Here is a 25,967-nt window from a genome sequence, read left to right as displayed (position 1 = left end):
GTTTTTGTATTGTGAATATTTCTGCATTGACGATTAAGTTAAAAAGTGTAAGATTAGACCCCCAAGTATGTTCAGAATCCAAGAATGTGAACTCAACACTCAATTAAATGAATACATGGAAGAGTTGAATAATTTGTACAATTTTCTTAAATAATTAATGGTAAATGTTTGATTTAGAAGCTGAAAGATGACCATCTACCTTGACCAAACAGATTATTGCACATGCACACCTAAGCCCTCTGCAGCAGTGCTGAAGTTGCTTAAATGTAATATAGCGGAGAAACAAACTCAATGCAGATGCCACTCTGCTATTTATAGCATAGCATGTGCCAGAAAAATGTGCTAACAGATGCAATGGGTGTAGCAAGGACATATAGGAGGTAGTGGAGGTGCAGACAGTGATGTATCAGGAACCGAAGGCTGTTATCCAGCATTATATTAAATATATATGATATGACTTTAAAGATACAAATGAGGAAACAGGAAACAACAACCAAGTCAAAAAGTGCACAACCTTCAGCTCTTAGAGGCACACATGCAGTGCTTCGAGCTAAATGCTAATATGGTCGAGCTAAATGCTAACATCGGCCTGCTAATGTAGTTACACATTTCTAGTGTGCTGTGCTGTTTAGCAGGACTCGTGCTTCATATGGCCACTATCATTCTAAAGAAATGATCCAGTACTCCATTGTTGTACTATTGACAAGTACAAGCTACTGGACATCAGTGATTTTGGTGAGTTGTTTGTACGACAAGACAAAATCCACCACAGCCACAGCCAGAAGTAGCTCATACTAATCTGCTTCTGTATCACCAGTCTTTTTTTGTTTGTTTTTTTTTTTCAGTTTTTTTTTTGATGTACCATGAACAGGTCTGCATTCTAAGATCTTTTTATACTTTTGACTTGCATGTTTTATAGCTATTTTCCAAGCTACTTATATAATCTATACGTATTTCAGACTGATGTACAAAATCTCTGCATGTCAGTTTGCTTGTGTTTTTACCTTAGGCCCCTGAAGGTTTATATTTATATTGCATGTTTTATAGATATTATGATGTTATCATATTCCCTAGAAACCACTTAATAGCAGGATAAAAATTTTGTATTTATGCAGGGATAATCCCTTATAAAAGTCTTGGTATCATTTTTAGTTAGCAACCACCTAGCAAAGGGCTAAAATAACCAGCTTTTGGCCTTTATGCACCTACGGTAGCTTATGAAAAGCATCCCAACTTTTTAATTTCATGACTGTAATGTCTCATTTATATCCCACAAATTTCAGTTACACCTGCTTAGCAACCACCTAACAGCACCCTACAATGACCAATTTTTAGCATAGACAGTGCTTAGGAAATTTATTAGACCACCGACCATAAAAGCAAGGAAACACAAATATTATATAATATATTAATATATTTATAATTTGTCAATGTCAGTTTTATATCCATAGCTTTGTTTAAAGCAACAAGGCTGACCTAAGTGCTTTACAAGTTTGTTAAAAAAATTGCCAACAGCACACACAGACTACTGTGTAGTACATGTAGTACGTACAGCCCGTGCTACCTATTACATATACTAGTTTAACTAATTGAAACGGGTACAAACATTTTTGCCAGTAGCTGTCAAGACATTTCAAAGCCACAATTCTCAATTGCGCTGTGGCACTAGAGGTAAATTTCATTAGCATGGAAATCTTCAGTAGACCACAAATGAGTGTGACTTCAGCTTACTTCGCCTTACTTCAACTGAGACACACTGAGATGGGTCGTTTTTGGGGGAGGGGGGGGTTCTTCCAGGCCAGCAACAGTACATGTGGTTTCTTAAGTGGCAGTCACTTAGTGTTAATATGATTCCTGGATTCCGGGCAGTGCCTCTGGTTAGTGATATGTTGGTCCTACCTACACAGACATCTATCATCTTAAATGTGATAATACAAGGTCAGCATCTGTTGACCATATGCTTTGTGAAAAGCGCAACAAGACTGTGAGAGCCGTCTACACACCTCTGCTGCAATATAGATTCCATTAAGGCATTTAAAGGCATATATAGGGAGCTTATAAAAGTGGTGGCCATTATTTCGTTTGCATGAAAACCTCATAGCTCCACGTACCATGTGATCACTTTAGCAGAATGATATAATGCTGTGGTTCTGTTCTCCAAGGACTGCGTGTCGTTCCAAGCCTTAAGAAAAAAAAAGAACAATTTGTTAATCATAAATCCTTAAACATTACATTTTAGAGATAAGAGGTTTCACCTGCATGCACTAAATGTAAAATGATACAATCAGTGCGTGCAGCCGGATGTTCTACTAATGCACACAACGTGTTTATGAAGGCTGCTGCATATCCTATAGCCATGCTTGCTCTCTCAGGCCTCTACTTTAACCACAGCATAGAGGAATATAACACTTAGGCCTGTCAGGAAATGTCTGAATGAGTCTTTGATTGTGGCATTTTTAAAAATGCCCATTCTTTGCTTGATAATCTCTGCCTTTCAGAAAGAGCTCACCTTTCTTTTCTGCTTTGTTCCCCTCCTTGAACCAGCTATGCTATTATATATAATATGTTTGTAATTTGCAAAGACAGTGAAGTGGCTAATACACGATCGGATGCTCTGGTTAACAAATAAGTGGCTCAATCACAAGGAAAGGAGAGGAGTGGAGGATTGGAAAAAAAAGGGAAAAAAGTGAGGGGGAGGCAGGGGGAGGTCAACAGAAGGAGAGGCAGATGCTCGTGCCTCAGATGCCTGTGCGCGAATAATTATCCTGATGAGATTCACCAAGAGCGGCACGAAATGCAGAGGAAGAGGAGGCGGATTTGGGGAATACCTCACGACGCAGAAAAGAGAGACAAAGGGTGATTAAGTTTTATATAAATGTACTGTAGTACAGTGTGTACATGTGGGTTTGGCATGCCGCTACCCACCGCTTCTCCTTCATCTGTTCTCCCTCCTCGTCACACCGGGTTAGAAAGTGGAGCCTCCCTCTCATCCTTGAAAGATGCATGAAGCAGCAGCTATAGAGACACAGGGAGAGACTAGAGGAGATAAAGAAAGAAGGTGCACTAAGCAGAAATAGTCTTCTGCTCCATATAAGAGCACATAGGTAGGTATGAACTCCCAGCCTGTGTCTGTTGAACGAAGGCAGGAAGGACAAAGGAAATAAGGGCAGGTTCAGGTTTTTTTCCTTTGCTGTGGTTTCTTTTCCCTCTTCCTTGATTGAGTTTGCATGCATCGCTGACCTCTTACTCCTTTTATAATCACTTTGTTCAGCCTAGCATCAGTAGACACGTCTTTCTTTTTTTTTTGTGCCGGGCAGCAAAAACCATCACGTCTCTTTCTTCATGTTTTAGTGAAAGACGGTGATCTCTATCTCTCTACAACCGAGCACATTTGTCAGGATCAAAAGACAAAACCAGCTTTGTGTCGAGGATGCACACAACTAGGTCTTCACAGACACAGACGGATGCTCTACTTACACCTTTCATGTGGAAGTTTTTTATCACAGATATCTTTTTTTTATCTATTAAAATAGAAGGCTTATTTTGTGCTTCTGTAAACATATCATTTCTGTAAAATCCAACTAGACTGTCAGTACTAGATGATTTATGACAGACACAGACAATGTCTATTGATATTTGAGCTTTTAGATTCTTTTATAATCCAAGTAAAGCACGACTTTGAGTTTTTGCAATGTGAAGCCATGCTTTAGCAAGAGCTAAAGAGTGTGCTAGCATCTCTATGAGGCATTGATGCAAGAGTGGTGTGAGCTGACAATAGCATGCTCACATGGACACTGCAACAATGCTGATGTTAAGATGTTTCATATTTAGCGTGATCACCATCTCAGTTAAGCTCTCAAGGAGGAAAACAAGAATTGATTAGCAACCTGCTTAAATCACAGCACAGCTAATGCAAATGGAAACGCCCACTTCAGCAGTGTTGCTCTCCATCTTCCTCTAGTACCTCCTAAAAGACTAATATCCTGTTTAATTGTTCTCTTTTTAATAAGTGTTCATCCACATATAGGTGGATCAACACTTGTCCAGTGAAGCACAACACGTGCTGCTTCTACTAGAAGGAATAAGAAGGTAGAATAGTAATAAGGGCATCATTATAATCTTATGCTGAGAATATTTAGGGAAAGCTGTGCTGGATCCTAAACCCCAGCGCTCTTTCCTTCTCCCTCTGTTCCCTCTCTCCTCTGACTGATGCTGCTGATTTGTAGGTCATGTGTGAGTATCAGAAATAAACTGAGAGAGTGGGTAAGAAAAGGACTTTTACCCTCTAGTGGTGAGCCTGGGGAAAGGCCTGTCAGAATCATTTATGGGGGGGAAAAAAGATGAATGTCCAATTATCCCTGTTCAGTTGTGCATGGAGACGGTGACCCAGTTGGAAATCAGTTTTACAAATTTCCTTTTTTTTTTTGATTCACAGGCAGCTTTCATCCAGTTAAATGTGAATGAGGCGATGATGCTGCACGAATGTGCAATAAAGTTATAGAAATGCTCTAGAAATGTTAGCAAGCTGAAATAATGTAGGGGGCGGGGAGGGGGAAGAAGGCTTTTAAACCAACTTTCACCAGGCACTAAATGTAAGTTTTAATTTTAAATGCACTTTCAGTGTTGCGGAAGCTACATATGCCCAAACACACACACACAGACACACATTCGTTCATACACTGCTTGCTTTATTAAACACGACATCATAAATCAGAGGCAGTTTTTTGGGATCACTTTCTTACTCAAGGACATTTCAACGTGCAGCCTGGAGGAACCAGAGGTGGAACTACTGACCTTTTACGTGACCTTCTTGTGTAGTTGTCTGTGCCGTAAATTATTAAAAGTTTGTTGGGTTTTTTTTCTGTTTTTTAAAGTGCAATTGTCTCACTTGCTGCTGGTATGTTTCTTCTGTTGCCACGGTATGTGCAAGTACATTATGTGTGGAGAAACGATCACAGACCACAAAGGTCATCCGTTGAATTGAAACACACACAGTACCATTCTGTAAATTAGGTAAATGAGGGACGGTGTCTTTTACACAATCCTTGGCATTATGGTTGGGAGGAACAGAAAAGGGCAACAATTCTAAAATTCATCATAAATGAGAATCTTAACATTTCACTTTAAAAAAAGCCAAATCTAATAGACGGTGATTCTGCGGGGAGTCGGGAAGGCTTTAATTTCAGGGTCCTTTGACTCTCAAAGTGATGTTTTTCAACAGATAGCTGAATTTGAGGAGACACAATGTGTCTGCATTCATCACAAAACAGTCCTGTTATATTTTACTCAAAACATTGGTGTTATCTATAACCACATATTGTACATATGCTGCACTTCAAGTAAGTGGCCACTTCATTAGGTACACCTGTTGGAGGGTAGATTGGACTCTTTTTTTCCTTTTTTTTTTTTTTTTAACCTCCAGATCTCAGTTAATTATTCATAGCACAGATTCAACATGGTGCTGGAAACATTCCTCAGAGGTTTTAATCCATATTGACATGATAGCGTCACACGGATTTGTCAGCTCAGCTGCACATCCATGGTGTGAATCTCCTGTTCCACCACTTCCCAAAGGTCCTCTGTTGAATTGAGATCCTGTGACTGTGGGGGCCCGCTAAGTACAGTGAACCCACTGTCATATTCAAGACCAGTGTGAGATGATTTGAGCTCTGTGACATGGCAGTGTATCCTGTAGCAACAATTACTGAAAAATACCAATAACCATGCCTCGGTCAAAGTCTCTTAAATCACATTTCTTCCTCATTTTGATGTACACTTTGAATTTTAGCAGGCTGACACTTCCATGTGAATGCCTGATTTGATATTTACAAGTCTACCTAATACAGTGGATGTAGACTGTATGTTTAAAATTTAACCTGGAGAAAGACATCCTGCAGTAAAAGAAAGTTAAAGGTGAATTTGTCTTAAAGGATTTTTGCAGTTTGTTAGTTTTTTCCAAGTCTTCTGTAGACATGCCAATTTTTAATGTTTGATAACTGTCAAGTGAAAATCTGACAAAATGTTACACAAAAAGTGAGCTAGCCGACTGAAAGACACTGCCTAATCTAACCATGGTGCCAGCAGGCTTGAAAAGTCTAAGGATGAGCAGAAACAGAATGTAACTGAATCCCATAACTGAAATAATCCAGGTATTTCTACCATTCATAAAAAGAACATAGCAGCTAAATATTTATCCTACTGTATTTGCACATACAGCACATACCGCTGTATAGTATAATATGCAGTAGCCAAAGATGATGAGAGAAAAAGCGGCTGGTGTAAATTCAGGTTTGCATTGAGAGCATTATCATAAATTAATACATTATAGTGTTATCTGTGACAGTCGGGCATCAGCAACAATGCTCATCAACAGTGCATAGAGGGGTTTTTTTTATTTGTTTTTTGACACACATAGGCACACATATGCAAGCGGGCCAACACAATCACACTTTCACAAACACGTGCACATAATAACATATGTTTAGAAAATTGCAACAGGCTCAGTGTTTCACAGTTTTGCTTGTCTATATTCCAACACAAAAACTGTGACAATGTATTTGGGAAACAGTGTCCCTGAGCAGGAAAAAAAAAGACTGTATCAAGCTCTGTGGTTTCCTCCGTCTCTTTATTTTAATTAAAAAAAATAAACAGGGAAATCTCTCAGCCCTGTGAGTGAATGTGTGGGTGTGAAAAAATAAGGAGAAGAGAGTAAGAAAGACATTGAAGGGGAGAGTAAGGGGAATAGAAAGAGACAAAGACGGGGAGTCAGGGAGGGAATAGGTGGTATTTAAAATGAAGATGACACCCGGGATAGTTTCCATTGTGCCTCAGCATGCTCTCTTGAGATGGGAGTGACTTAACATTTCACAGTCTCCTGTGAAACACAGGCACAGTGAGGCATAAGCACACACACATCCTCATAGGAGAGTCTCGTTTGGCTCAGAACACATACGAAGGCTTTCTCTTGAGGTGACAAGAAGGGAAATAGAGTTCAGTCTGCAGTTTCACAATGATGGGCGGGGGGACACATTACTCCACTGCAAATCACACGTTCTAATTTTAACTGCGGCGTGCTCATTTCATCATTGGAGGTTCGGTGTGTGGTGAGCGTGCACTCTTACCAATGAATGGGCGTGCAATGTATGTGTGTGTGTGAACAGTGCTACAGATTTATTTATTCATAGAAATCACCAAACCATCGCTGTACCTGTTTTGCTTATTTACTGTCAATACATAAAACATGAATGATCCAGCCTGGCAGAGTCGCCCTTTCATTTCCTCTCATTTCCCGAATTCAATGGAAATTTCACCGAAATTGATTAAATCACATGGATATCAGTGTAAGTAGAGATCTGAATCTGGGATATTTACACATGTGTGTAAGAGGCATGAGTGGTCAATCCTGATATGTATATTTTGAGGTCACTCCTCAGATGCATCCTTATTCAGTGTCTCTCAAAACATCATTTTATTCCCATCTGCTGATTGACAGCCGATCATCCATCCATCTGTCAATCCATCTTCTTCTGTTTATGCAGTTTAGGGTCTGTCATAGCCCTGACAGCTGATTATGTTTCATGCATGTCTGTCATGCTGAGTTGACACCATTAACATGTTTGCATCAACATGGGGGTGTGCAAAAAAAGAAAAGAAAAGAAAAGAAGAAGAAGAGCACTACTGAAGCACTTATAGCTCCATATATTCAGCAGTATGTCGGCACCTCTCTGTTTTGTGTACTTGTGGTCTTTGGATGTTTTTTTAAATTACTTAGGGTCAGCTCTGGGTTGTCAAAACATGGGTTGGTTCTTATAAGACAGAACTGGCAAACACCAGTTACACATGCAGGTGGAAAAGTGGCATCAGGTCCAAATCTTGGGAAAGTCACACCTTGTATTCTCACTCTGATGATGCGGTTTCACTGGAATGATCTGTTAAGAGTCATTTCCCCAAACCTTATTCAAAACATTCATCATCAAGTGATGATGTGAATATTTCCAAATTGTAACTGAATATAATTGCAGTCTATACAAGAGTCAGGCAGCATATGAGTGAAACATGTCCACATACTTTTTGGAAGGTTTCTCATTATAGCTATATTTACTAATAATTTTATATAATTTTAATTGCATTGGCAGGTGTTGACTTGAAGTAGCTGCTTCGTTTACTTGAGCGCAGGTTTTCACACCTGTTACCGTCTCTGGGTTGCAACGGCTTCCCACGTCAGATTTAGCTAGTGTTTTAAAGCCTGAACAAGCGTTAAGTGTAAAGGTAAGCTTTTAGCAGTGTATTTGGAAGTTAAAGTGTTGACTAAATACTTAGTCGCTGGCAAACTCGCGGTGAAACAATTTCATGTTTTACTGTTTTCTGCCGGGACTGGTAGGGGTGCTCTAACGTGTGGTAGCAGAAAGATGCTAACGTTAGCTTTATCAGTGAAGCTAACGAAGCATTGGTGGCTAGTTTAGAGTTAGACGTTCTTTCCAGTTTGAAACCGGTAAACCTGTTCATATTTTTCCTACTGTAAATTAATTTCAGCTCGGTCGATACTTTTGGTTATACTAGCTAACTCGTCGTTTACTTTTGATAGCAGCTAACTAGTTAGCCTCTCAGCTAATACGCAAATTGCAGAAAATGCACACTTAAATTTTGTGTTGGCGCTTTGGGCTAAAGGAAAAGGGAAATGTTATCGCCTCTAGACATCACAATTTATCGTCAGCTGTCAATAAGCTAGGGGTTGTTACTTTTGGTTTGCTGTTAATCGTGTAGTTAGTGTAGCTTTATTGGGATTATATATTTAAACAAAAATAACTGAGTAAGTGTCATTTCATGAGTATTAAAAGCTGTCAAGGCACAATCGGATGAACACACTCCTACTTTTGTTAAATATGTATAAATGCAACAGTAGCAACTTCACGCCACCATAGGGCGAGAGGCGGGTACACCCCGGACAGTTCGCCAATCCGTTTTATTTATGTATTTATGTATGTATGTATGTATGTATGTATTTGCAGGTTGTTCGAACACCATGACTAGTCGAGGAGCATTTAAATATTCGAGAAGAGGTGCTGCTAGTTTCTGGTCTTTGTCAGACCGTGAGCTGAGCCCACGCCCTCACTGTCCTCAGGTCCACAAGACAGATGATGTAGACATTTACACTGGTGCTGCTGGGCTGAGGTAATGGGAAGAAATGACCGCCACCTTGTCACATGCTGTGTCCACCTGTTTGGACAAGGACTTAACTTTTCTATGTGTTCCTACTCACCTCCGTATAATTGGTGGAGAGGATGACTTGAAATGTCCTTGCACACAAACCCTGCCTTAAAACGCGACAGATACACTTTCACGTTTCTCTTGCACATGCTGGGACAGAGGTAACTAATTAATCTGTTTCACTGCAGGGGAGTGCATTCTTGATGCGTGGGTCAATAAAACCAGGATGTAACTGTTTCTTTGTCAACAGCAATTTGGATTTTATTGTGTCTTACTGAGGTTTCACAGCAGGCATGTGAACAGCTTGCTAATGACTCCAGTGTCCGGTCCAAAATTGGGCACATTACACTCTGTTACTAATGAGTGCACCCATTGTTTCAAGACAGTGAGAAAGACAGTGGCTCTTGTGGTTGTGAAACTTCTCATGTACTTCATTTTACTCTGCTCTGAACTTTTACAGCCTCATTCATTTACTTATGCAGTTCTATTTTTTTGTGTGCAGTCTTAGCAGGTTGTTAGCAGTTTTTTTTAAGAGGAAATTGTAGGTGAGAATTATCTTAAAATAAAAGCAGCTGATAATACTGTTAATTTTTAGCTGTTTGTGCAGACTGAATAAGGGATCAGCTGTTCATTTCCTAGTGGGTCTGTGTTTGTTGCCCTCCTAGGACAAACGAACATGCAGCTGGAGACTACGATACAGCACCAGAGGCTCTGGTTTCTGAAGGAGACCACAGACCCCGAATCGAAAAGGGCTCCGTCCCCATACTCAGCCATAATTATGATTCTGGTGACATAATGTTGGAAAATGAGGTAACTATATGAGTATACACAGATCAGGCGTAACACCTTGACCACCTACCTAATATAGTGTTGGCCCACCATTGCTGACAAAAGAGGCCTGACCTGTTAATACATGGACTCTGCTAGACCCCTGAATGTGTGCTGTGGTATCTAGCACCAAGATGTTAGCAAGCAGATCATTCAAGTTTTGTAAGTTGTGTGGTGGAGCCTTATTTGTCCACAGATGCCTGACTGGGTTGAGATCTGTGGAATTTGGAGGCCAAGCCAACACCTCAAATATGTTGTTGTGCTCAGCAAACCCTTTCTGAACCGTTTTTTGCTTTGTAGCACATTATCCTGCTGAAGGAGGCCACAGCCATCAGGTAATACTGTTTCCATGAAAGGGCGTACATGGTCGCCAACAATGTGAGGTGGTATATGTCAAAATAACATCCACATGGATGGCAGGACACAAAGTTTTTCAACAGAGCATTGTCCAAAGCATTACACTGCCTCTAAGATGGTTTGCTATCTTCCTGTATAGTACGTTCTGGTACCAGGTGTTCCCTACGTAAGAATGCCTCACACAGCCGGCCATGATTGATATGACGAGGCCACCTTCTTTCATTGCTCTGTGGTTCAGTTTGGAAGCTCACCTGCCCACCACTAAAACTGTCCAACTGCAGCTCTTGTCTTGCTGAAAAGCTGCAGTTTTGGAGATTCTCTGACCTAGTTGTCAAGCCATCACTCGCTCAAATCCTTAAGCTTGCCAGTTTTTCCTGCTTCAAACACATCAACTTTGAGGACAAAATGTTCACTTGCTCGCTGACATATCCCACCCACTAATAGGTGCTATGATGAAGAGATAATTGGTGTTATTCCCTTGAACTGTCAGTGGTCATAATGTTATGTCTGATCAGCGTATATAAGACCAAGGTTTTCTGAAAGTTCACTGCCGTTGCATTTAATGTATTATGCTATTAAGACTTTTTCATTAGAAATTTTATCTCAGACGATGAGATGCTGACAAGGTCTTATACATCTACTTATCATCTCTTATTTAGAAGGTGTACTTCACAGATTAATTAAGATATGTGAATTCATTGTGGCATTAAACCATACTTGAAAATCTGACATCAAAGTGCAATCTCAATATCTGCGATAATTAACATTAAATTGCTTGACTGGCAAGTAGAACAGTGGTTTATACCATTATCCAGTTTAGTGAAGGGGCTCTAAACCACCTGCAGCCACCTTGTCACTTTAACTGTGAACAGCAGAAGTGCATTCAGTGCTTATCTCACACATAACACTGCGTTCATTGTGTTTCCTTGATAACGGCTCAAGATCAGTTTGCTCAAGAATGATAAGAACACCAGAGTCCCGTTTGTTTTGGGGTTTTCTTTTGGTTTTTTTACCCTCCTAAGACCCGAACTCTTCCACAGCAGGCATTTTTCATTTCTCTTTGATATTTGGGCACATTGGGGCCCGATGAATGTAAAAACAAAGAATTACCAGATTTTTTTTTTTACCTTATTTTTGTTTTTAAGAAAAATAAGAGCCACATATGAGGATATTCGTTTAAATTTTGATAGAACAGTAGCAGTATAATGTCCTCGTAAGTGGATATCAGGCCCTTGTAGAGCAAAATTGAGTATTTTGGTAACCCAAAATGTGATGTCCACATATGTGGACGCCAGGTCCTAGGAGGTTAAAGAAGGGTTTTGTCTTTCTCAGGCTGAAGACTCGGATGACGAACCAGCTGTGCTCTCCCTCCGTGGTATGTCACCTCCTGAAAGCATACTGTCAAATGAAGATCTTCTAACAGAGCAGGTCAAGGACATAAACCAACCTGATACAAGCACAAAGACTGAAGGTACAGTAGCAATTTAATAAAGGTAAAACTTGAAAGCGCTCACATTTTCAGTGGCACTTCTGCAGTTGCTAGCAGCTAGTATACACAGAAACACCCTGTTTGATAGTTTGTTCTCACAGCTGCAAATCTGCTTCCTCCAGCATTAAAGGCACAATTAGATGTCAGAAGATATCAGATTATGGTCATGATTTTTTTTTTTCTTACAGCTTCCAATTCAAATGCTTTTAAGCTGTGTATCTGTGGTTAGTGCAGGAGGTTGTTAAACTTTTCTAAAGGAGTCTGATACGAGATGATGAGTAAGTGAAGCTCACTTCTTTCTGATGACAGTGATACTAAGGCAAGTTGTTGAGGATATCCCGAACTTCTCTTTATGCTCCTGTTAGCTGGCATTAGTTAAACTTTCTTTGAAGTGGATCTAACATTGTTGAACTCTGACAATAAGCGAATTAACTCTCACATGATGTGAGAAGGTAATCAAACTGCCGTACATTAGGTGGTATAATGTTAACTCAAAACCAGCTGTTGTTGTTAGTTGTTAGCTGGCTCGTTATCAGCTGTCCAGAGACGGGACGGTTGCATGTCTAATCTGCTGACAGATTTGGGATTAAAAAGCATGTTTATGCACACTTGTATGTGTTAGTTTTATTCAGACACTGGTCACATTGTCTCTTTCCATTGTGTTTTTGCTTTTTGATGAAGGGGAGCCTTGTCACATGATTAAAAGCATAGGAATGATCCTTCATGTCTTGAGTCTGACTGTGTAGAAATTAATTGCAATTGTGACTGGTCTCTAGTATAAAACATAACACGCAATTAGGTGGAATGGTGAAGTCCACGCATTTAAGATGGCATGTTAACATGGCATGTTAACATGGCAGCTTCCACAAACCGGTCGCTGCGCTTGTGTATTTTTAATGGATTAATTCTAAGGCTTTGACAAAGCATCAATTTGTTTGAAGACGTAACTACACTCTAATCAGTGTACATTTATGAAGGTAACATTCTTATTTTATTAAAATGACCTCAAAAAAGACTGACTGTAACTTTAAAAAAATGATTGTTGCCTGTGCTTCTTGAGAAGACCCACGCAGTCACTCTGTCCTGGTCATACAGTCATCGAATATCACTATTGATCACACACAAGTCAGTCATCAACCTCCCTCCTTCAAGAAAATCTTTTCACATGTTCACCCTTAAGGTCTTTTTTTCCTGTTGAGATTGAAAGCTCAGTTTCAGGGGTTTTCAGATCAGTGGTTTTCAAACCAGTGGTCTTGTTCACAAGGCACTCCTGTATTCAAACCTATGCAAAATGTCCTCTACTTTTTTTCTTTTTTTCTTTTTGAACATATCTTTGGACTAAAGTGCTGCACATTTCTTTCAGAAGTGTACAATAGATTAGTTTAAATACATTTCTCTTCATTTTAGCACATGTGGTAAACTCCTTTGTCACTACCAGCATGAGGCAAGTTCTCACATATATTCAGCCAGTCAGCTGACAATGTTTATGATGTGTAGCAATATCATAAACATTTTCAAGGCAAAGTCCTTCTGCTTCCACAGTTTTAAGGACACTCAGATGAGTGATGTCCAAAATACGCTCTGTCCCTGATTATATAGCTGGATTCTGCTGTTTATCTTTCTTCCAGTTTGGCGCACTGAATGGCACAAGAATCACATGGCAGCTATAAGCAGTGAGAAGTTTGACAGCCTCCTGAAAATGTGTCCAGATTTCTATGACTGCAAGAGCCACATGGCAGCATTTGTCTTGATAAGAGGTAAGCTTCTTGTACACGTGCAGTTTTCCATTAGATTTGTGCACTTCACTGCAGGATTTTGTTTTCATAGTAGGTTATAAGTGGCTCCTGGATATTTAGTAGATGTATCCTGTTTATTTTTAACCTTTTTTTTTTTTTATAATCTGTATCTTAACAGTGCTAAAGAAGAAGACTAGTTTTACTCTTAACTGTCTATAAATGCGTAAAGTGAGCCTGTACCAGTGGCAGGTCATTATTGCAGTAGTATGTTAAATGTCCAGACATTAGCAGTCCACATCATGAAGATTTCCAAGCATGAAAAAAAAGGTCACACTCAATTATCATAAAGTGTGTATGATATCACATGTGAGCCAACTGGAAATTTCCATTAAATATGATGGGTCACTCATTAAAAGATAATATTGTGGAATTAAAGCAATATATGCAGACTCTTTCTTTTAATAATCATGGAAGCAGAAGATATGTGTATATAAAAACATAATTCTTTGGCACTTCTATGTGAAGTAAAATAATGGAAGTTATAATCTGAGCGAGTCAATTTAGAAGAACCATTTAGGAGATGAAACTCCTTTTAAGACACACAGTGCCTAAATTGCACAAGCTGAGAGCTAATTCGATATGACTGCCGAATGCACGACTACACAGCTGTGCGGCATTCCTGCACAGAAGGCCTCTTAGTTGTTTGAGAGTTGCCATTTAGACTGATGTAAAGTAATCTCTCCTATTAACGAGGTTAGCAGTACAAGCAGTCCCTATGAGTCTAAAGGTTCAGGCTTCATGGTGCTCTAAATGCTCAGTTCCTGACAGGATTCAGCCAAACAGATTTACACATGAACAAATAAAACACTGAAAAAAGCCTGGAATTGGATGGGCCACGCTATGAATTCTGGGATATGGTGGACCACGAAGGATGCACCCGACCCAACCTTCAAATTTGGGGAAAAGGAGGACAGGAGTCTACGAATTTGGACAGCCTTCGGCGCGTCGCTATGGCGTAATCGGCCTACAAATACGGCTTCAGGAGGATGCAGCCCATGAATTTGGACACCCCCCTATGTCTCTAAAATGTTTCCAAACTGTTGCACCATCTCTCTGTATGTAATCTGTTATTATCTGACTGACTGAATCAACATCAAAACAGCACATCAGCACAAGCAGATGTGATATAACTTTCGTCATGCCGTTCAACAGGTGGTGAACGGCGAGTATAAAAGTGCCTTTAAGAGTCAGTCACACAAACTTGGACACCGGTTGAGGACACCCTACCAATTTCTCATAGAGCAGTAAAGAAAGTGTGAAAAATGCTCATCTTCAAAGTAAAAGCTGCAACTTTTGGAATCGTGCTAGTTGCAGCAGTAAAGAACAGTTTTCACTTTAAAGGCAAAGGCTCTCCATATCTGGTTTATTATGATCATCTCATTATTGTACCATTAGTAGTTGGTGTTAAGTGTTTGAAGAAATGATGGCATTTTCCATTCAAACTAGAAGAAGAATAAAGAGAAACGGGAACTCAATAGTGTGAATGCCTCACAGCATTTACAGAGTTATGGGCAACTGCGGCAATCTGCTAACAACTTTTCAGTCACAGCTCTGGTTTTGGGAACAATTTCAACAAGTAAAAGCAGGTAACCACTTGCCAACAAGTCGGGGATTACAGATTCTTCCCTAGTGACTGAGGTCTTAAGAGGAACCAAAATTACTTATCTCAGTGGATTTGCTGCTTCAGGGCCCAGAATAAGATAACTAAATAGTATTTTATAAGCATCATTCTGTGTTATCTTTACTTCCATCTCTCGCAGTCATTGTTAATTAAAGCTATCGCTAATGAAGCTTTGAGAAGAAAAACTATCTTTTCCCCACAGAAGTTCTGGATACAGCAGGTCGTCCATGTGAGCAATACCAGGTAGTGGCAGTGGGATCTGGCCGCTCAAGTTGTAGCGAATGGCTTTGCTACAATGGGGTGATGGTTCATGACAGCCATGCCATCATCATTGCCAGACGGGCTCTTTTAAGGTACTAACTTCTAAAATTAGTTCCTAAATACAATCTCAAGAATGCAGGTGTTAAAGTGCTGGTTCTGATTTAGAACACCTGAACTTCAAATGTCTATTCTTAATATTCAGAATGAAGATGTAAAAAGCAGGCTGCAACATCTCACTTTCTCTCTACCAGTTATAATGCTTCTGATTCACTGAAAGTGCTGCTGCAGCTTAAAGTGGGAATAATATTTATTTTTCTGGCTTGTGTTCAGGTTTCTGTATAAACAGCTTTTGCTGTTCTTTGATGCTGATCCAAAGGCCAAGGAGAGCTGTATTTTTGAGAGTAGTGCAGCCAGCCACCAGCTTCAGCTCAAACCCAAGATCAGCCTGCATCTCTACACCAATCAGTGTCCCGAAGGAGCTCCTACGAACTTCTACTTTAAGTACAGCAATCTGCTAATTATCCCATTCTTTTGATTCTTTCTTTATAGATGTTTTTAAGTCATATTTTCGTGTGTACTTGTAAAAGGTCTCAATTCAAATCTGTGGATTTATTTTCCAAGAAATGTGACATTTTGTACATGTTGTAAAACACAGAATAATATTAACCTTTCTATGGGTTAATTTTTACTCTGTTTATAATGGACATTACATTTTGTCCATTACTCATGAAGATTAAGTTCTAGTAAACTAAAATGTAACATAATGTCCTGTTTTAGGGTTTCTGCAAACGACACCTGGACCTCTATGGTTCTCCAGTATCATTTCAAAGGCGTACTGGTCCCTGTGGCCTACCTTGACCCGAGTCTCTGGGGCGCCAAAGTCTGCTGCATGTCTGGCAGTGACAAACTTTGTCGCTGGACTGTTACTGGGATTCAGGGTGCATTACTGAGCCACTTTATTCAGCCGCTTTACATCACGAGCATGGTGCTAGGTAAGAAGCTTAAAGCATTTATTCTTTATTAGAAGGGAAGTGCAGCTAGACCCATCATGAATACCTGGATGTTTTTCTACAAATATTTGGATCAGCACTAGAATGTAGTGGTTTCTTCCCTTGTTCATGCACAAGTTTCATGAAAATTGGTGGGGTTGTTTTTTCTACTATGAACACATAATTTATTCCCATTTTTAAAGGTTGGTTTCCAAAGAGCTGAAAATGGTCAGGTACAAGAACTGAACTAAAAATGAGTGAAAAAGCAGCCAATGGCCAAAGTAAAACTTTGAAAGACCTTCAGAAAGTCTGGAGAACTGTTGCTTAAAACCATTACAAAAAAAGTAAAGCAAGTCTGCTTCAGTTTATTCTTTATTAGCATTATTCTGTATGAGCAAAATATAAAGAAATGAGGGGTGGGTCAACAGTTTTGCACAGTATCTATCTATGTACAGCAGAATCAGTCATCATATCCATGTATCAGCAAGATAGTGAGCCAACGCATTTCAAAATATTGGAAATACTGACAAGCTTTAATTCCAGTTCAACGTTGCAAATGTAATTGGCTAAAGGTGGCATCATAACAAACTAAATTTTGCATAAATTAATTTCTTTCTGTTGCAAATGTGTTTCTAAAATCTTACTTAGGAGGCCAGAAGCTCATGAACCAGGAAGTGTCTGATATCACCAGCAAGCGACTGGGTGATGGATGGCAGATCTTTCTGCCTCAGTCCTACAAGAAACATGACATCGTCTTTGTCTGCGGGGACTACGTGGGGCCTGTTGTGCCCTCGCTGCATCATAAAAACCTCAGCATCAACTGGTGCCTCGGGGACCAGGATATTGAAGTTTTGGACAGCAGCAAGGGCTTGATTGTGGAGGGGTAAGACCCTTTTTTCTTTTTCAAGAAATCAGTCTTTGTCATGAATTAGATGAAGTTTTTAGAAAATGTGTACTAATGTGTTTCTGCACCATAAATTTGGGACGAGTATGAAAATTTTCTTTGTGCTGTCATTTGTAGAGAAATGGTAGAGCTGTTGTCAGAGTTGTCTACTTTCATGGCCTCTGTGTTGTCTGGGGCTCCTGCTATCACTTGGCTTTGCTGCTGCCGACAACTGCTGATGTCCAGTAGTTAGTGTGACACAGACATGGCTTTCTCTGGAGGCTGTTTTGTCCTTGAGCAGAGATTACAGCCAAAAATAGATTTAAGATCCTTTTTTTTTTTTTTTCACTGCAGTGTTGCTGCCTATTTTAGCTGTTGTCCTCTTGCTCGAACTGTTATTTTTAGGCAAACACCATGGTTTTAAGTGTCAACTATTTAGAAAGAAAACAAAAAAAGCAAAGAAAAATAGACTTCTGAAGATATTTAATTTAAAGGCAGGAATTCAGGACACGAGGTATGCAGAGGGCTGCTCTCTTTAGAGCTTGCCACAGCAGATCTTATGCATCCATCTCATCCTATTCCCAACATCCTCCTCTGTCACACCAACTCTCTCTAGCTTTGTCTCCAAACCACTCAACCTGAGCTGTCCCTCTGATGAACTCAATTCTAATCATTTCCATTCTGGTCACTCACAATGAAAAATCTTCAAATCTTCAAATTTGCCACCTCCACCTTGGTTTTCTGCTCTCTTTTTTTCAGCATCATTGTCTCCAAACCATACATCCTTTCAGTTCTCATTACCATCTTGTAAACTTTCTCTTTGACTCTATCCTATCCTTCAGTCACAAATCACCCCTACACTCATCGCCACACTTTCACCCTGCCTGCACACTCTTCTGTTGTTGTGAGTCTAGTGCTTTGGATGGTTGACCACAGATATTTAAGCTAATCGTCTCCTGCTCACTCACAAGCGTATTCTGTCTTGCTTCTAGTGGCTTTCATTCATTTTCTCTTTAGGGCATACCTCCACCTCTCCAGGCTCTCCTCTACTCCCTCCCTACTCTCACTAGAGATCTCAGTGTTGTCTATGGGATTACATCATCAGGAGTCCACAGAGACTCCTGATGATGTAATCCCACCCCCACTTTGAACCCACCTGCCACTTCTACTGCACTCTTTTGGTCAGAGGGCCCGGTGGCGCCAGTGTCCGGCAGCCTCGCCTCTGTCAGTGCGCCCCAGGGTGGCTGTGGCTACAATGTGGCTTGCCATCACCAGTGTGTGAATGGGTGGATGACTGGATATGTAAAGCGCTTTGGGGTCCTTAGGGACTAGTAAAGCGCTATATAAATACAGGCCATTTACCATTTACACCTCACATGTCCTGGACCACTCTCACGTACTTCTGTCCCTCTCGAATTCCACATCTAGTCCCACTGTTCCACCTTTTAAACACTCTTCATTCATTAGTACATTTCCATCTCAATCCTTGGAGGTGTCCTTCACCACTTCATCTGTACGTTTGTCATCTGGCAATTCTTCCCTGTCATCCAGAGCCTCAACTCTTCCCTGGACTCTGACTAACATTCTTCCTCCTTTAACTTTCACCTCTGCATTTGCTTTTTCCTCTTGATTTCCAGAGTCATCCTACTGGCTTCCATCCAATTCTATCCTAGCTACATTCTCCCCTGACAACTCCCTGCAGTCTCCTTCAGATTGAACCTCATGTGTAAGATTCAGTCCTCCTGTGTGTACCTTCATCCAGTCTTATGCATTACTCCAGATTCATCCCTTTCTTGAAGCCCTTTTCATCCTTTTTACAAAACCCACCACCATCTAACCTTCTACATTTCTCTCCTTAACATGATATCTACCCAACACCACCTCAACACCTCTGTTCCCTTCTCCTTCATGTCCATTGAAATCTGCTCCAATCATCACCCTCTCTCTACCACTTCATCCAAATTACTTCAGAATTCCTTTCTCTTCTGACATCCAGCCTTTGCTGCAGACACACCTAATAGTCAACATGCCTGCTTCGATTTCCAGATTCAAACTCCTGTCTGATCCTGTCTGACACTCTTCACCTCCACAACACTCTCCACATGCTTTCCTTTAATAGTACTCAGACTCCACTTCTCTTCCCATCTTCAGTGCTTACAGATTTACTCAACCACCAGTCATAAAAACAAGAAAACATGAATCCTATTTAATCAAACAGTATATTTGAAAGTTCATGGATAACAATAATACTATTTTTTGCATAAGTTTCATCATTTGGATTAAATAGCTTATACTGGTGGATTAAACACTGCAGAAATATTTTTATTTTTACCAGTACTGTTAGTTTAGGGCAGGTGTGGTGTAAACCTTATATTGGGTGGTGGTCTAATAAATTGGTTAAGCACTGTACACCACGGTAGAACAATATCTGGCCTTGCTTCACTTCCACCTGTCTCCTGCACACACAATATATCTTCCTTGGTTCTCTCTTGTTTTCTGTCAACAGTAGCACAATTTCCATGGTCACCTTGGCTAACAGTATCATAGACGGTGTTTTCAACCTCATCTCTGGCAAATCAACTACAGAAATCTGTTGATGAGCGGCATGTTTGAGTTGACAAAGATTTTACGCTGGATGCTCTGTGCACGTGCGCAATTGCGCACTGCTGGCACGGTCTCTGCGCACAGAAAAAAAATCTAACCTGAATTGAAATTAAAATTAAAACTTAAACAATTCTGTTTTGCAGTGTTAGTCAGTAAGTAACTGGCTGCTCCCGTATGGGATTAGAACGATGCCACCTTATCCCATAGTCCAACCAATAATGCGATTCACATTCGTATATACGCAGCTAATCAACGTGGTTGACAGGCTATGACAGCGTCCTTATGTGCCGACACCGGTGTTTTAGCTAGCAAAGCGGCGTGGCTGATGTAGAGTGAAGCCACGTTAATGACAACGTGTACAACCATTGGAGATGTGAGCAGGACAGACGGAACAACTGATGGAAAAACTGTGGACTTTATATCAGTTTTTTAATAGTGTTGATAGGCCGCGTAAAACCAGAGTTATGATAAAAAATATATGCAATGTTTTTCTGAATATGTTCTTCCTGAATACTATCGTTGTTTATATTTACTGCGGGAAGAAACGGTAAAAACGGTGTTTTATAAGAAAAAAGGCTCGAAAGCACTCTCCACCTGTGAGCAAAACCAAAAAAAACCCACCTTTTCCTATTGGTGGAAAAATGTACCATGTCGACCAATCAAAAAATGATATGGCAACATGGCATTTAGTTATTTAGGAAGGGGTAAGTTTTAGGAGTGACGGCGGTGTTTTGAGATGTGAGAGATTTGCGACGTTTAGCGCAAATTTTGTGTAGTTAGTGTGTAGTGTAGTCAGTAGTTTTGTTGTGTGTGTCAGAACAATGAGGCAACTGCTGAATGTTACAGGTGTTACAGGAGCCCTTTATCTCATAGTGGACAGAAATTATTTTATGGAGTGGCACAAATAATTAGTGTGGCATCAAATTTGATGCAGAACAGCTGATTGTTCTGTAAATAGTTTGAAATTTTTATTTTTAAAAAATGCCTTGGCTGCATTTTTAGGTAAACAGCTGCAAAAAAACGGTGTTATTTGCGTAACTCAGTTACTTTTTTGAAGAAGTAACTATATAATTAATTGCCCAATATTGGTCATTATATACTGTATTTTGCAGACAGAGTTACAGGACTCTCTCCCAGACGACAGACTCATACTCATAATACAAGTCAGAGCTTTATATTAAAAAAGAGAGAAAGTTGTGTTTTCAAAATTGGGGTCCAAGTTATTTTTACTTCCAATAGTGTTCACATACTACACAGGCCATGAACAACATTTTTTTTTACATTTTCATTGTAAGTGGGCTAAAGCAGTTAATTAAAAGTAGTCTAACATGAATGTAAATGCTGTAATTTGATTATTTTAATAAACCATGTAACTTGGATGCTGGCGTGACCACAGTGCACACGTCTGCTGTTGCTCACAGTGGTCCAAGGGACCGCTCAGGGAGTTTGTGTGTTCGCTCAGACACATAAAAAATTAGAGGGAACATTGCTCAACCCTTCCCATTTATCTGGGCTTGGGGCTGCCACTTGGAGTACACTGGCTTGTGGCCCTCCTGTAACTGAGCTCAGAACACCTAATCATAAAACTTCCAAATATTAGTGTGAAAGGAAAGGTTGCTTGTATCACATGACTTTTTTTTTTTTTAAATTGGCGATTTAGAAGTCTTACTCTTACTTTCTATTAACTATGATTTTCAGTACCAAGGCACTTGGCGAGGTTTTTAGGAAATAGTTATCTTGGAAGGATTCACTAGTCTTTCCCTTCTACGTATGCACTGGACATGTAATGTCTCTGAGTAACAGAGAAACAAAGCTAGGTTTTGAAGAATATCAGGGGTTATAGACTTTGTCAGGATGGAAGAGACCTTAAATTATTTGAAAATGAGTCTCCCTGAACAGGCTCTGCTAATGTCAGCTTCTGTGAGTGCAGTCACACTCAATTCCTCCTCAACATTTTGTCTGTTTAGGCTGCTGGGTTCCTCCCCTGGGTCTCACTCCAGAGTATCCCCTAAGAAATGTGTTAGTGGTAGTGGTAAGTGCTGCCTGCAGGAAACTCTTCCTCTCTTTCTCTCAGCCAGACCACAGCCACACTTTACCTCGGCAGTGTGATAAAATTGTCTCGCCAGACATGTTTAGCACAAATAAGCTCTGAAGCAGAGAGTGTCCCCACCAGAGTAGCATTGCATCTGCTATAAAGGTCAAAAAACAGTGCTGCAATGAGAGGACATGTTTTTCATTTATAGTTTTTGGTTTTTGGAGGGTATCATACCCTAAATACCTCACTGCTGCTTGCTAACTGGCTGCAATCACTGTACATTGTCTAATATGGTTAAATAAGAAGGTGTGAGTATTTAATCGGGCTCCCAATTCAAACTGATAACCGTAAAAGCTTTTGGATACATTGTTGTATCATATCAATACATGCCTGTACATGAAGTTGGACTGCAAATGAAGGAAGAATGTGGACATTAAATGATACAGAATTGAAAAGTTGAATCTTGTCAGGTGGAAAAAGCATTTCAATTAACAAAGGACAACTTTTTTGCTGCAAAATATGTTTTTTATTGATTGCATTGTGGCAGAATGACACCATCAGCATTAATATCCAGTGGCTGCAAATAATTTCCAGGAAAATGAAGGTTTGATTGCGCAGCAAAAACAGGAAGAGGAATGGCAATTTTCATTTCCTTCTTAGCTGTTGGTCACATAATCTCCACAGCTGAAAAGTGTTTTTTAAAGCTTTAAATACTTTGTAGCTCACCTGGTAGAGCGTGCACTACATGTACCAGAGGAAGAGAGCTTACCATAGTGGCCTGCATTCATTTCTGCCCCAGGTCCTTTTCAATCATTTCCCCTTTTCCTCTTCACCTTCCTGTCTTTTTGTTCTTTTCTAATAAAATCTTCAACAGCAGTTTTAAGAAGAAATGTGTGTGTGTGTGTGGGGGGGGGGGGCATCAAATGCACCTAAAAAATAGCTTGCATTAAAAATAGTATATCTTTTGTTGTATAAAGAGGACAAATGCATCATAAAGCAAATTTAAGTAATATGTGGAAAACCTTAACTGTTGAAAAAATGTTAATGGTGGATTTTAATGTTTCTCCAGCTCTCCTTCTGTGAGCGTGCCTGGCTACTCAAGCAGACTTTGCAAGAGAGCCCTCTACAGTTATTTCCTCAAAGTTGCACAGCTGGGTGGGCACACCTATCTGCTGGAGCTTCCCACGTACCACAGTGTCAAGGTTTGTGAATCCTCAGTGTGAACTGTGCAAAGCTTTCCATTTGATGAGTAATAGAAGGTTGGGTTTTTAGTTCCCTTATGTGATGTCTGATGATGTAAATGGTTTTATTCTTTTATAGGTGGAAGCCAGTGTCTACCAGACGGTCAAAGAGCTGGTGAGACAGCAGTTCCTGGAAAACCACGCAGGACCGTGGAATTCCAAAAAGCTGGTGGATTGCTTTAGCACTTGAACTCGCAGCTGGAAACCTGTTATGCCGATGTTTACCCAAGTTCCTTGAGAGATTTGATTTGCTGTTCTTCTCTGCACTTTGCTAATTACCTTCAACAGTAATTGTAGTTTTGTTTTATGTACGACATTAGAGTTTTCAGTTTGTGTAGGTGTTTCAGAAAAATAAACAAGGCCCTGCTGTTGTGCACCAGACTGAAGGAGTCAGTTTGAATGAGTTGTGGGTGGAAACACATCGCTCAAAGGCTAACAGTGCACAAAATGGGGAACATTTTCTCTGTCGTGTCAAGTAGAACTGAGCAACATTATTGCCAGAAGCTTGAAAATTAACAATTCCTTTTATGGAGCTCGTGTTATGAAAAGGTAACTGTGTGCGTTTTTTTTATTTAATATTACTGCCATTCACTATTTTCAACATTTGACCTTTTTTAAATGTGAATTATTTCATTTATTTTTTGTGCATTTGTAGCCAAACTAAGTCCAGTCAGAGGGTAAAATCAGCACCTGAAGAACCAAAATAAGGTCTGTAATGAGGTCCATGTGTTCTCTTGTTTTTAATAGTAACTTAAGATGAACTAAAATGGAGAAAAATAAATGTTTTCTTTAGTTTTAAATGTTAGGTATTAATACATGTTCTCTGTATGCTTTCTATTGCACAATGTTTTGTTGTTTTGCATGTGTATTAATTCATCAGGAACTTGTACAGCTCGAAAACTACAACTTCAGAATTTACCTGTCAATTCAATCAACACCTCTCTTGTATTCTGGAAGTGAAAGGTGAAACGTGGCAGAACTGTCACCAGCTTTTTTGCAGATGCAAAGGTGAGACAGGCAATATAAAACAAAAAGATCCTTAGTAAGCTCTCACACATCGTGCTGGGAGATGGATAAGTTGTGACTCCACATTGCTACAAGCCCGTCTCAAAGAATGGCAGCTGCATAATTAAAGCATACAGAGACTGCGCTAGTTTAAAAACACTTGTTTCCATGGGCTCTCTAAAATGAGCAGCAGAGACGTCCATAATTAGACTAATTATTCAGAAACATCATATGTTGATCAGAACAAAGGTGTCAGAATTTACACAAACAAAATGGCACTCGCAGCCACGAAAAAATAAAGTGTGGTGATCTTTCCGTCTGTGAGCTGATTGAGGGATGGTTGTGGAGTTGTTTGGTTTGAGAACAGTTTCTGGCAAAAGAAATTAGGATAAAGATGAACACAGTGAGACTTCTGTCATCTTAAATTTAATACTTTATTTTTTTCTTACACAAACTGTGTGGTACCACGGTTCATTGTCACCATGGCTCCACTCACCAGTTGCTTGGCAACCAACTCCTCCTTGGAACTGATGCAACTGCTCGTGTCTCCATAATTACAGGCTCTTTTACAATATTTAACAAAAACAATAGAATTGCATGAAAAACAATATCTAATGAAGCTGCAGCGATGCTTGCAGTTTAATTTGGTCTGACATCGCATGGCTTGCATCTGTGGTTATCCTGAATTAAAGTACACTATGCTTAGACTGTGTGTGTAGTTGTGGTATATAACAGCTGCTTAAAACTTTGGGATCACTTTTCAGTGTGCCTGATTCTAAAATAAAAGCATATTTGTTTTTGTTTTTTTTAATCTAAAATAACATTTAAGCAGAGAAGAATTCTGAATGACATTTATTTATTCTAAATTATTGAGGATTTTAATGGAATAACTAAATACACTTTGTTTCTGTGGTCTAGTGGCATGCTGGGTTACCTACATGTATATAATTTAAAACGATCATTAGAAAAATAATTTGCACAGCAGAAATTGGTTATGCTGGTTAAAACATTGATTTAGCTGGCTAGTTATGTGTGTACAGTATCAGCCTTTGGGTTGGGTTATAGTCTCAAATAAACATATCTCTTACGGTCCTAATAATTTAGTCCATGTGGGAAAGTGCCGAATAATTAAAGATTTTGTATGATGATGTGCTCGCCTTTATTCTCAGAACAACACAAAGGAGGGGAAAAAAAGAGGCACCAGTACTCAACTGATCAAGAGCAGAAGGGCATCACAGTCCTTAGACTGAGTAACAGATCATCAGCAGGCAGCCTCATTAAATGTTACCCGCAAGTGCCGTATTGTGCTGGTTAAGAAAGGGACTGTGAAAACTTCTGGATTTTTTTTTTTTTTTTTGACGCTTACCCTCATGGAATAACTTTCATTTTGTAAAATATGTCCAGTGTGGAAAGTTTCAGAATTTAAAAAAACACAACAACATGTCATTCACACAGTTTGATGCTGCAGACACAAAAATACGATCAAACTGCATTAGGTTGAAGCAGTGCTGTATTAGTGGTAGTTGCTAAACATTGAATCAGTTGACATTATTGATTTATTTAATTATAAATATTTGCAAAATTTCTGATCAGTTTCATGTTACATGGCTAAAAACACTGAGACAAATCTTTAGTGGTAGTCAATGTGTTG

At 39.7% G+C, this 25,967-nt stretch overlaps 1 protein-coding gene across 3 annotated transcripts; it reads left to right on the top strand.

Annotated features, from left to right (window-relative positions):
* The first annotated feature begins 7,943 nt into the window (after positions 1 to 7,943).
* adad2 (adenosine deaminase domain containing 2) lies at positions 7,944 to 23,690 on the top strand. 3 transcript variants are annotated; one of them, XM_085174806.1, is made up of 11 exons: positions 7,944 to 8,268; positions 9,009 to 9,171; positions 9,873 to 10,017; positions 11,725 to 11,863; positions 13,510 to 13,638; positions 15,501 to 15,651; positions 15,890 to 16,060; positions 16,337 to 16,551; positions 17,197 to 17,431; positions 23,140 to 23,272; positions 23,391 to 23,690. In XM_085174806.1, exons 2-11 carry the CDS (start codon positions 9,023 to 9,025, stop codon positions 23,499 to 23,501), a joined length of 1,578 nt encoding a protein of 525 aa, XP_085030932.1. In that variant the 5' UTR covers positions 7,944 to 8,268; positions 9,009 to 9,022; the 3' UTR covers positions 23,502 to 23,690. The 3 variants fall into 3 exon arrangements, with proteins under 3 accessions (XP_085030932.1, XP_085030933.1, XP_085030934.1); XM_085174807.1 differs by lacking the exon at positions 7,944 to 8,268 and adding an exon at positions 8,366 to 8,491; XM_085174808.1 differs by lacking the exon at positions 7,944 to 8,268 and adding an exon at positions 8,540 to 8,809.
* The last annotated feature ends 2,277 nt before the right edge of the window (positions 23,691 to 25,967 follow it).

This window comes from Neolamprologus multifasciatus, chromosome 10 (assembly GCF_963576455.1).
Source record: "Neolamprologus multifasciatus chromosome 10, fNeoMul1.2, whole genome shotgun sequence".
Lineage (NCBI taxonomy): Eukaryota > Metazoa > Chordata > Actinopteri > Cichliformes > Cichlidae > Neolamprologus > Neolamprologus multifasciatus.
Note: the sequence above shows the minus strand (reverse complement) of the source record. Positions and strands in the feature narration are given on the sequence as shown.

What these genes read in the sequence shown, in the direction of transcription:
- adad2 (XM_085174806.1), top strand. Translation starts at nt 9,023, where the DNA reads ATGACTAGTCGAGGAGCATTTAAATATTCGAGAAGAGGTGCTGCTAGT. An exon ending in TACAAGCACAAAGACTGAAG is followed by an intron (nt 11,864 to 13,509) that starts GTACAGTAGCAA and finishes TCTTTCTTCCAG; the next exon opens with TTTGGCGCACTGAATGGCAC. An exon ending in CCTACGAACTTCTACTTTAA is followed by an intron (nt 16,061 to 16,336) that starts GTACAGCAATCT and finishes GTCCTGTTTTAG; the next exon opens with GGTTTCTGCAAACGACACCT.